The sequence below is a fragment of the Cucumis melo genome, chromosome 3, assembly GCF_025177605.1.
Source record: "Cucumis melo cultivar AY chromosome 3, USDA_Cmelo_AY_1.0, whole genome shotgun sequence".
In the NCBI taxonomy this organism is placed as follows: domain Eukaryota; kingdom Viridiplantae; phylum Streptophyta; class Magnoliopsida; order Cucurbitales; family Cucurbitaceae; genus Cucumis; species Cucumis melo.
The window spans coordinates 344,819-357,886 of NC_066859.1; the positions used below are offsets into that span (position 1 = coordinate 344,819).

General features: G+C 35.1%; 1 protein-coding gene across 6 annotated transcripts in view; it reads right to left on the bottom strand.

Annotated features, from left to right (window-relative positions):
• LOC103485378 (uncharacterized) overlaps positions 1–9,518 on the bottom strand; it is a 23,026-nt gene extending 13,508 nt beyond the window's left edge. The window contains exons 1-5 of one of the 6 annotated variants that reach the window (XM_051082711.1): positions 9,105–9,517; positions 8,798–8,836; positions 8,125–8,251; positions 7,687–7,751; positions 1,566–1,633 (exon numbers count right to left, since the gene is read on the bottom strand). In XM_051082711.1, coding sequence (XP_050938668.1) covers positions 1,566–1,633; positions 7,687–7,751; positions 8,125–8,251; positions 8,798–8,836; positions 9,105–9,416 — 611 coding nt within the window. In that variant the 5' untranslated portion in view covers positions 9,417–9,517. Of the gene's footprint in view, positions 1–1,565; positions 1,634–7,686; positions 7,752–8,124; positions 8,252–8,797; positions 8,837–9,104 lie in introns of all 6 variants that reach the window. The other 5 variants (XM_008442932.3, XM_008442933.3, XM_051082713.1 and 2 more) reach the window with 5 other exon arrangements.
• Between the last annotated feature and the right edge of the window lie 3,550 nt (positions 9,519–13,068).

A 13,068-nucleotide genomic window follows, 5' to 3' on the forward strand; every position in this document is an offset into this window, starting at 1 on the left:
CTAGTATTTTTTAAGAGGAACAAGTCTATTATTAATAATTAAATAAAGAGACAAAAACTCAAAGTACAAGAGGGTTATACAAAGAGCAAAAGGAAGAGAAAAATGCAAATTAGCAGCAATATGATTCCCGCAAAAAAAAATTATTATTCAGGAATATGATTCTCTGTAAAAGAAGCTAACAAAATTAATTACAGAAAAAATCACGTTATATTTACTCCAGACTACATTAAATTTTGTGTAGATAAAGTTAAATGTATTTTATAATTGTCTAGGGAGGTTTGTTTCATGAGAATCCAAAATTCCCATAAGATGGGCATCGGTATTACCACATTTATTTTGCGGTGATGTAAGATGCCCAGAAATCTAAAAAGTTTTGGATGACCCTCCGGTAACATGGGTTTTCGAGATTCCCATATAGATCACTCTTCTTGGTTATTTCATAATTGTTCTTTATTTTCTTTTTAGATATATATATTCAAATTTAAATTTAACTAATATTTATTTCTATAAAAAGCCAAATTAATACAGATTAATTTGTTAAGGAAAATAACACATAAAAATAATATAAACTAAAATTACTTTAAAAACAAATTCAAATTATTAAAAACAATTATGTTATATAAATGCAAAAGATATTAAATTAATGTATAGATTATTGAATAATTGTAACTCGTAAGGCCATTCTTAAAAAATTATAAAAAATTAAAGGCATTTTAAGAAACAAGAGGTGAGCATAATAGATCAAAAAATCAAGTCGACCGATCAAAACCGACCAACTGAAGGTGATTGGTCAAAAATAAGGAGGGATTTGATCAATGTAGGTTTGGATCCGATAACATTGCAAAAAATTTCAAAGGCTTTAACTGACCAAAACCAGTCAACCAACCCTTCCAACGGCTGGTTTGCAATCTTTCACGGTTGGGGTCGATTTGAACATTTACTAAATTGACCATAGTTGGTTCAATGGCGGTTTGGTCGGAAAACTGACTTCAACCAACCGATGAACACCCCTACCAAAAGAAAATTCAAGGATAACTAAATATCGTACATATATTCCTACAAAACAAATATGGTTATCTAAAGAAGTCATGCATCACTAATTTTATGTATTTGGAGAAGAGGAAAGGGTCAAGGAGAGAGTTGTCTCAGGTTTATGTTGTATCTCGTTGAAGATTCTAGTTATATAGATTCTAAAAAAAAACAAAAAACAAACAAACAGCCTAAGTATCATAACCAACAACACATGAACTAGTCAAATAGGGCAATTGTTTCACTATGCAATGCTCAGAATTAAAGAACTAACAGCTTTGCTTAACCACCAGTCAGATGGCTACTATAATTTTCAAAGGGATTAAGGCTTACAAGTTATCCTTTAGACCAGTTGACTAATTCAAGGTAGTTTCTTTGAAACTGTACATTAGTAGGTCAAAAAATAAATAGACGAATGATTAAGTTTTATGTTAACATTTTAATATACCTTTTATCAGAACTCATTAAATCTTTATGGCACCTTAAAATGATCTTGAATAAACTGAAATAATGACTATATAGAAAGAATCACGTACTGTTCTTTGCCACCATATTTCTTAACTATGTTCCGGTGTCTAATGGAACCCTTGGGACAAGGATAAACCTGCATTATACGCTCGGTAAGTTTTGAGCAGCTAATACATTGAGCTAATAGTTTGCTGCAAGGCATCAACTGTAGGCTTAATATTCGAAGCAAACAAAATGTGATAGTTTGACACCAGTTTAAAGGGATCATAATTGAAGTCAAATAAGTCTAAATGTTTCTTTAACTTGACCAAGTTATGAGTAAAATATACAAATATCAATTTTGAAAGATGTGGTGTCCACTTTCATATATTTGACATGTCATTTAGCACCTCATACACAAATTTAGTTTTGAGTTAGGATTTGTATTGACGAGAGACTTGGGATTTCAAATTGTAATTCAGTGAGAAGGAATATTCCTCAGGACCCCACAAAGAATCAGAGGAGGAACAAACCTGAACAATCAATAAATAAGTTCGTAGGAATTACAGCTAACGATTCTAAGTCTAACAAGGACCTCAGGACCCCAAAAAGAATCAGAGGAGGAACAAGCCAGAACCATCAATAAATAAGTTCATAGAGCAATAAACACGAAACCAAGGCTTTCGTGAAAACTTGGAAACCGAGAGAAAAACCATGATGTTTTTAGTTTTATTATTTTTATGATGATTAATACAATAGGTACAAGGGAACTTAAATAGAATACAAAGAGTAAAGAAAAAATAGGAAAAGAAAGATTTATGATAAGATTTCCATAAATACAAATTCTAACACTCCCCATCAAGTCGGGACGTAAATATCAACGAGGCCCAACTTGCTAACACAAAAATCAAAGTTTGGTCTAAGAAGCCCCTTGGTGAGAACATCAATAACCTGTTGGCTTGAAGGGATGTACGGAATGCATACGCTCCCACTGTCAAGTCTTTGATGAAATGTCGATCAATCTAAACATGTTTAGTTCTATCATGTTGAACTAGGTTGTTAGCAATACTAATAACAGCTTTATTATCACAAAAGAGCTTCAATGGAGTCTTACATTCCTGATGAAGATCAGACAGGACTTTCTGGAGTCAAATCTCCTCACATATTCCCAAACTTGTAGCTTTGTATTCGACTTTAGCGCTGCTCTTGGCCACAACACTTGGCATCTTACTCCTCCAAGTTACAAGATTGCCCCAAACAAAAGTACAATAACTGAAGGTAGACTTTCTGTCAACAACAAATCCTACCCAGTCCCAGTTACTATATGCCTCAATGGTCTTTCTGCCTGTTTTTCTAAACATCAATCCTCTACCAAGTGTCGTTTTCAAGTATCTCAAAATTCTGTTGACAACTTCCATGTGTTCCTCGTAGGGAGCCTGCATACACTAGCCGACAACACTCACAGCAAAAGAAATATCAGAATGAGTATGGGATAAGTAAATCAATTTACGCACGAGGCACTGATATTGTTCCGTATCAATTGGAACTTGATCATCAGAGTTTCTTAGTTTACAGTTGAATTCAATAGGAGGGTCAGCAGAACGACATCCCAACATACCTGTCTTGGTTAGCAAATCAATGGTGTATTTTCTTTGAGACTCAGAGATGTCTTCTTCCAATCTAGCCACCTCCATTCTAAGGAAATATCATATTTCCTAAATTTTTTATTTCAAATTCATCACCCATTCTCTGCATGAGTTGATTGATTTCTACCCGATCATCTTCAGAAAAAACAATGTCATCCACATAAACTATCAGAATTGCAATCTTCCTTGTCTTGGAAACCTTTGTAAATAAAGTATGATCATAATGCCTCTGACTGTACCCTTGGGACTTGACAAAGGTGGTAAACCTGTCAAACCATACTCTGGGGTACGGTTTCAGACCATATAGGGATTTTGGGAGTTATACCTATAGATCAAACTGGGCTTCAAATCCAAGTGGGGGCTCATATAGACTTCCTCCATTAGGTCTCCATTCAGAAAAGCATTCTTAACATCCAACTGGTATAGAAGGCAATCTTTGTTCACAGCAACAGATAGCAAGACTCTAACAGTATTCATCTTAGCAACTGGAGAAAAGGTTTGTAAATAATCAACACCATAGGTTTGAGTAAATCCCTTTGCAACTAACCTTGCCTTGTGTCTGTCAAGTGTTTCATCTACTTTGTATTTGAGAGACAACACCCATTTGCATCCCACAGTTTTATGTCTCTTAGGTTGAACACAAACCTCACAGAAGGTATTTTTTTCAAGAGCCTTCATCTCTTCCATGACAACATTCTTCCATTAAGGACACTCTAAAGCAGTGTAGATACTTCGATATTATGATAGAGTCAAGGCTTGTTGTAACGCTCTGAACTGTGTAGAGAAATTATCATAGGAAACATAGTTACAAATGGGATGTTTAATCCAGGACCTGGTACCTTTTCTCAAAGCAATGGGAATGTCAGGAGAGAGATCATACTCATCAAAGTTTTCCTATATCACCCTGTTTAGCTTCATTATTACTAGTTCCTACTCTAACCTCAGTCTCATCACCACTATTCTTTTCTTCCACATTATCAAGAACAACAACATCAAACCTGTCATTCTCACTCATCTTATTATCAGTACAAGGCTCAGTAGGGAGCTCCATACCTTGATCTCGAGGAGGTTCAGAGTCTTGGACTAGAGCCGGTGGTTGACTAGTAGGAGACCGAACTTCCTTTCTGAGATTCCTCTAATAATACGTTTTCCAGGGAACTTGGTTTATAGGTAGGACAATGAGATGAGGATCGAAGTCAGACACAATACTAGTAGTAGGTTCGGTAAACTCTAAAGTACAGTTAGACTCTTCACTCACACTCTCCCCCTGAAGATGGCTAACAGGAAAGTAAGGTCGGTCCTCACAGAAAGTAACATCCATAGTGACGAAGTATTTCCTGGACGGCGGATGAAAACATTTATAACAACGCTGATGTACAGGATACCCGACAAACACACATGCCTGAGCCCGAGGGGTAATTTGGTCTAATTAGGGCCAAAATTATGAACATAAGCGGTACATCCAAACACACTAAAGGGAACCTCAGAAATTAGATGAGTAAAAGAGTAGGACTCCTAAAGACACTCTAAGGGAGTCTGAAGGTGGAGAATACGAGAAGGCATTCTATTGATTAAGTAAGCTGCTGTAAGAATAGCATCTCCCCATAGGTACGAAGGAAGGGAAGTAGATAGCATAAGGGAATGGGCTACTTCTAGAAGATGACGGTTTTTCCACTCAGCCACCCCATTTTGTTGAGGAGTATAGGCACACGAGTTTTGGTGAACAATCCCCTTGGAGCCTAGGAATTCACTAAGATTATGGTTTTGGAATTCCCGACCATTATCACTCCAAAGAATTGCAATTTTTGTATGGAATTGTGTTTCAATAGAGTGATAGAAGTTTTGGAAAATAGATTTATCGACGATAAGGTAGACCCAGGTAAGACGGGTATGATCATCAATGAAAGTTACAAACCATCATTTCCCAGATGAGGTGGTGACCTTGGAAGGACCCCAAACGTCACTATGACTAAGGGTAAACAACGTGTGGGTTTATATGGTTGTAAGAGAAGAAACCCGATGTTGTTTTGCCTAAATACACACATCACAAGATGACACAGAGACATCGATTTTAAAAAATAGATGGGGAAACAAATATTTCATATAAGTAAAGTTTGGGTGACCCAACCGAAAATGCCACAACATAAAGTCATATTTAGAAGTGCTAAATAGAAAGACAGTAAACTAGTCGTAGAGATACTACACCAGAGGTATCATCACCAAGGATGTACAGTCCCCTGGCCCCTACTATGTCGAGAAGTGCCAATCGTCCTCCCCGAACTCAAGTCCTAAAAACAAACAGATTCAGGTAAGAAAGTAGCTTCACAATGCAACTCATGACTGATCTTACTGATAGATAACAAATTGTAAGAAAGTTTAGGCACATGCAAAACATTCTCGAGAGAGATAGCTTTACAGCGCAACTCACAACTGATCTTACTGAAAGATAACAAATTGTAAGAAAGCTTAGGTACATGCAAAACATTCTAAAGAGAGAAACCGTCAAAGAGAACTATTTGCCCTTTGCAAGCAATCGGAGTTAAAGAGCCATCGACTATCCAGATTTTCTCATTACCAGCACAAGGGGTATAAGAGAAAGTGCTCCGAAAAACTTGTAAAGTGATCTATGGCCCCCAAGTCCAAAGTCTAGGGATTCTTCCCATCAACACTAATAAGGCCAAGGGACTGAGACATATCTGACTGAGCAATGGTGCCTAGAGTAGGAAGACTGGTTTGGCTAGTAGTAGGGCCAATTGACTGAGAAGTGCTAGCAGTTTCCTTAACATCAGTACGCCCTGAGTTCTGTTGCTCGTTGGAGGAATGGTTCGTTACCTCTTAGGGACCAACCGTGGAATTTCCAACATTGATCCTCGGTGTGCCATTGTTTTTTTTTTTTTGGTGCTGCTCACATATGAGGATTGGTTTCCCACTATTCTTCTCATTATCGTTGGTCGAGAATCAAGCACTAAAGGCAACAGAGTTAGTTACATAATTAGAAGGTACATTAGGGAGCTAACGTCTGTAGATCGGTTGATTTAGACTGTGCCAAGGATGCACAAACTTCAAAAACAAATTTATTGTAGGTTTGGTTAATCCTGAGACCACAGACATATGGCTATTGTAAAGGGTCAAATGACACCGGCGCATGGAGAGAGATTTGATAGTTGTCCATAACCGAAGGGTGTCAGCGACGCGTGGGGCTAGGATGACCGAAAGGGTGACACAGTTGGACAGGCGACGACGCGTATAAGCGACTGGGCTGGGCAATGAAATGAATGGACGACGGCACGTAAGGCACTTTCTGACCATTTGGTTGTGTAGACGATGGCAAGGGTTGGTCCACTCTGTAGATTGGAAAATTTTGAATCTGGTGGAGTAGTTTTTCCATGGCTGTGGAGACGGTGGCGACAACAGCGGCAGCAGCTTCTGTTTTGGTATGGGTTTTTCCTAAACTGTTTTCTAGGATTTCGTTGTTGCTTTGCTCTGATACCATATTGAAAGCAATAAACACGAAACCAAGGCTTACGTGGAAACCCGAGAATTGGGAGAAAAACCATTATGTTTTTAGTTTTATCTCTGATGATTAATACAATAGGTACACAAAAGGAACTTAAATAGGATACAAAGGACAAAGAAGAAAAGGAAAAGAAAGATTTATGGTAAGTTTTCCATAAATACAAATTCTAACAACAACTAATGATTCTAAGTCTAATAAGGAAGTATAGGCAAACATATCTTCACTAGCACTGTATCATGCTGCTTTTACATTTAAAAAGAAAAAAGAGGAGAGAGAAAAGGAGGAAAGCCTGCTACAAGACAGTTAAGATGAAATTATTTACTTCTATCAACTTTCTCAATCTAGTGGGGCTTTTCCCATTGCTTAGTTTTTTTACTATATCTTTTTTTTTTTTTTTTCATTTTTTCTCAATGAAAGCTGTTGTTTCAATCCAAAAAAAAAAAAAAAAAAAGACAGTTAAGATGGAGTATCTTGAAAGAAAGTGTGTTCCTGCTAATGGACAAGACCAACTAAAATGCAACTTGCAAAAAAACTTCATGAATATTTATTCAGTGATAGAACATTATAAAGCTGATAGCAGAAAAGAAAACTAGATAAGAATATGTGCAGCCACTTATCCTTCTCAAATTGGATTATATCAGATGGTCATGCAGTAAATACAACATCCATGACATAAATTAAGGAACTTCTTTTAGAAGTAAAAGCAATCATAACAGTGGTTGTAACAAGTGATGATACAGAAACTTGATACAGAAATAATTGAATCATTGAGCCATAGGAAGCAACCAAAACAATTTTTATTTCTATCCACTCAAGTAAAGAAAAGTGCGATATGAAATCATATTCAAAGAAACGATCTAAAATCAAAGTAAAACTAAAACTAAATCAATTTGCATGAAATAAATCATTTTTGAGGTATCGAGACAATTTTAAAACAGTCTAAAATGGACTAGAGATGGCTATAAAGATAACAGCTCAAATTTACATTAAATTTAGACATAGGATATTCATGCAACAAAAATTAGGTCAGCCAAATTCATTTCATACCTCCACTGAAAGATCCAGTTCAGTCAAGGCCTCTCGAACCCTCCTGCAAAAAGGGCATGCCTCTGCTGACAAGTAATATTTGAAATGAGAAAACTTGGTAAACACTGCTACTAAATAGCTAAAATTAACATCTCCAGAAAAAACTTGGAGTAGCTTTTAACACAACTTCTTTCTAGAATTCCACGATAGTAGATTTCAAAATTGCATTCCTTATTATAATTTATAACCAATTCAATAAGCCACTTTGAGTCTGGATATCTTCCTTGTAAATTCCATAAAAACATCCCTCCTTCATGAGTAACATATATTTTATTTCAATATAATCTCTGCTTTCTATCAACAGTGCATTCTATAAAAATTTAAACCCCGAAATATAAGAAGAAAATGTCATTTTGGCTTCCAGGATAAGATAACCATAAAGTTAGAAACAGACACTACCAAATTCATAGAGTTGCAAAGGCAACAGAGATTCCAAATCAATATTCCTATTGCTGTGAGAATTATCTGACAATGTTCTAGAGCCCCATGGAAGCCTTGCCAATGAAGATAAGGAAGATGTGGCTACCTGCTCTTTAGCAACAAGATGAGAGATGTCATAGAAGGATAGTAGATTACTAGCAAGCTAGACGGAGTTGCCTGATTGAGCAATGCAGGCGAACGCTTGTAGCAACAAATAAAAAGGTGGAGAAAATATGGGCATTTTTCATGACCGGATAAATACTGTTTTACCCAAAATATTTTATTAGTTACTAGATTAAAGTTTTGGTGATGCTAGAACATAATGGTGTTATTAGTTACTAGGTTCAAGCGTTTGGGAAAGCTTGAGATTCCAATGACAGAACATAATAAGAACATTTCGGTGTAGATATGCTATATCTTGTTAGTCATATGTGGGAATATCAGTCTATCATTTCGATGCAATTATGAAATAGACAGTTTGCAAAATATGTTCCGGAAATAAGTTGCATGTTGTAGAACTAACTATAAAAAACCGTATATCAACAATGACTGTAAAAATACTGACGAAACACAAAAGTAAAAAAACGCATTGAGCGAAACAAACAATCCAAAGAGCTAGTTATGAATGAAACAAAGAAGGTTAAATCATTGCCTCCAAAGTAAAATTCCTCTCTCTCGAAGGATCTCCTCCCTACAATTTAAAAATAAATGAAAATGAAGATTATGAACGTTAGGAGGTAAAGTTCAAAGGAAATGAAAGAAGGATTTTAGACCTTGTTCTCTGGACTGTAACTATAAGCAATCGAATGAAGAATACACAGTAATTAGACTCTTTCGGTGGATATCAATATCAAATAATCAAGACAACTTCATCGGATACGCTAACTGAAAACCATATAAACGTGCAAATTGTATTATTATTGTTTATTCATTATTATTATTATATACAATTTACTCACAGCGAAAAGCTTGAGCAAGGGGCAGAGATAAGATAGAAAACTTGTAGAAAGCGTGCTTCCATTACTCGGAACTTCATAACTTTCAGGCGAAATCTGAGTTCGAGATTCTTCAGTTTCAACGCATGAGCGAACAGAGTCGGCACAAAACCTGCGCCTGCGTGAAGAGATTTTAAATTTCTTTGCAGAATTCGGGAAGAGATTCCGATTGAAAAGAACGGAAGTGGCTGCTTGGTTGAAGCTCTGTTCAGAATGAAGGACCGAAGAGCAGTGCAGAGAGGAATGATATGGTGTAGCGAAATAGAACGATGTCATTCTAGTTGGTTAGCCTTCAAACTGAAACCTCTCCTGCTTCGCTTTTCAAACCTCAAATGGCGTACTCTTTTATGCACTAATATTTTTCTGCCTTTTTTCCTCTCTTTTTACGGCCAAGTACTTTTCAGATTAAAAATTATAAAATATCATTTTAGTTTGCATTATTATAAATATCATTGAAAATAGATGACCATTTATCATTATCATCATCAGTGGCCACGTGTCATTTTCCCCCTACGCATCCAACTTATTTGTTATTGCGGATATATCAATATTTACTATCCGGTTCAAGCTTGTCAAATTGTATATAAATAGTGGTATTTTGTGAGTTTGTAAGATACATATCCGTTGAATTACCAAACAAATTGGAGATATGGGAGAGTTTTATATTTTTAAAATTTTTAATTTATTATTTATATATTATATTATTTTTATTTTAATATTATATTTTCTCGATGGTTGTGTTCCCGTTGTGCCTCATTTTTACAACACATGGCTTGTCTTCGAGTAAAATTATACCGATGATACTATAGGAAGACAACACTACATATATAGTTCAAATCAAATAAGGTTATATTAAATGAGATAGAACAAATATATTTCACCAAAAATTTTTCTACACTCATGATCTCAAAGAAAATGATGACATCACCACAAATTTGTTCAAAAGATAACCCGACATACATATTTACAAAATCATTACTTAGCATAACATTTGGTGAATGCAGTGACTCAGAGATCTTGTTTCCATGAAGGTGAGTAAAAATTATTTTTGTAAGTGTATAGATTACATAAAATATGTACTTTTTTTTTTTAACTATGATTTTTTTTCCATTAGGTTTTTTTCCTAATAAGGTTTTAATGAGACATATTTCATATATGTAATGGATATCTAAAGAGAAGTATTATAAATATCATTGAAAGTAGATGCTCCATTATCATTATGATTAGTGTTCATTGTGTCATGTGTCATTCCCCTACACATGCAACTTATTTGTCATGTGTCTTGAATATACCAATAGTTAGTAGCCGTGTAATTCATCTCAAGCTTGTCAAATTATCTATAAATAATGGCATTTTGTGGATTACATTGATTGACTTACCAAACAAATTGGGGATAGTGGAGTGGAGATAGTCGAAAGTTTTAGAGAGTTTTATATTTTCTTGATTTTCGAATTTATTATTTATAGATTTTATTTATTTTAATATTATATTTTCTCAATATTCGTGTTTCCATTGTGTCTCATTTTTACAACATGCATCATCTAGTTATCACACTTATTTTCAAATATAACAAAATGAACAAAAATATTGAAAAATATCATTGATTGTCTACAATAAATCAAGATAGACTATTGTTCGAGTTTATTTATATCATGATAGACACATATATTAGTCTATCATATTTTGCTATATTGGTAAATATTTTCAAAAGTCTTTTCATTTAAAATAATTTTCCATATATATATTAAAAACATAACTAAAAAGGATTCATTAGATGATAGATTATGATTAAACAATTTGATGAAACGTACACAGTTAATCAAATATTTTAGACTATTGGCAAAACACATGGTTTGGCTGCAAGTAAACCAAAATATTCAATGATTAGAAAGTAATATTTTCGTTGGGTGAGGTATAAACCTTGAGAAGAAGAAGAGAGCTTAAGAAGTACTTGCCATCTCCTAAATCTTTCAACATAAAGTTCGTTTGAAGGATCCTCTCTTTGTATCATTAATGGCACTTAAGTAAGGTCTTGTGACGTATGTCATCAACATAGACCAATAGTGCCACAAAATCTTTGTCTGGTCCTGTAATGAATAATGACTAATCATCTTTAGATTGATCGAAATCATTATTTAGAAGGACGGGAGAAAACTTCATGAACCATTGGCAGGAAGCCTGTTTTAACCCGTAAATTGATTTTTATAATTTGCAAACTATAAGAGTAGTACCTTTTGTTTGAGAATGATATCCCAAAGGTTAGGACATGTGGACTTCTTCAAAAAGATTTCCATTAAGGAATGCATTGCTAACATCCATTTGGATAATATGCCATTGGAAGAAATATGACTAAAGATAATAATAGCTTCACCGTTACAATTTTGGCAACTAGGGAGAAGGTAACAACGAAATCAATTCCTTCTTGTTGATTATATCCTTGGCAACTAAGTAGGTTTTGTATCGATCAATGGAACAATCTGGTTTGTACTTGATCTTGTACAACCACATTGGATGCAATAGCAAGGTGATTCTTGGACAGAGGAACAATAGTCCAGTTTTAGTCCTTTCCATTACACTTATTTCTTGATCCACGACCTTTTTCCAAGGAGGGAAGTTTATGGCTTGAAGAAAATAAGATGGTTCAAAGGAAATTAAGACATTAAGGACAAAATGCTGATATGAATCAAGAAGTTTGTCATAGGTAAGGTATTTTTCAATAGGGTATCAATTCTCAAGTGTTTGGGCGAAGGGTCTTTTATCAAATAGATGGCAATGATAATCTTGTAAATAGGTGAGAGAATGTGACTACCTTAACGACCTTCGGAGGGGTAAGAGAACATTGCTTTGCTGCATACTAGCATCATTGCCTTACTGCATCTAGCATCACTACTTTGCTACATATGGCCATCACTGAATTGCTGCACATTATCACCACAACTTTGTTGCCCATTATCATTGTTGTTTTGTTGCATACAATGCTTGAACTTTGTCGCATACTGCTACTTCTTTGTGGCTCGTTGTCACTACTTGAATCATGTTGCGGCTCATTATCAACAGGTTAGCTTTAACATTGTGCTGGTGAAGAACTACCAGAAGTGTGCACATGGGGTACCTCCAAATGAACAACATCAATTAAAAGAGGGATAACAAAGTCATCAATGATACCGCTCGGATCAATCGTGTCATCATCTGAATCAGTAACATGATGAAAAGGAAAATAATCTTCATGAAAAACAACTTTTCTTGAAATAATGACTTTTCTAATTGAGATATCATACAACCTATATCCTTTGTAACCAGGTTGATATATATAAAAAAGAAGGCATAGTTTGAGGATAAAATTTAAATCTATTTACTATTTAAGTGGAGGCATAACAAAGACACCCAAAGGTTCTGAAGGTACTATAAGCAACTTCGACTTTGTGGAGCAAAGAATATGGAGTATGACTACTTAATAACTTCATGGGGATACGGTTGATTGTTGTTGCACTTCGGTCTTCCAATACACAATACGTTTAGATTTAGCAACTGGTACGACAAAGACAGAATAGGAATAGCAAGATGGATTGGTTGAGGAAGTAAAAGCTGCAAAGCAGAAAGAGATTAGTATACAGCTGAGTCGCGGAACACATTCTCTTTAAGACGTTTCGTGGCTCTACTCTGAATTGTGCAAACAAATTGCTGTCCCGTCATTCCCAGGATAAAATAGCCTCACCCTTCATGTAAAATCAACTAGTAATCACTAAATCACTCAAAGTTGACAAACACACATAACTCAAAAACTTGAAGAGAACCAATTAATTTAGGAAATGTTTAAACACTTAATTAATGGTCAAACGTTTCTCAATTCAAAATTAGAAAATTAAAAGAAATTTTTAGTATATATCTCCTCTCCTCTCCCGATGGACAACGACAGCGCGCGTGTGGA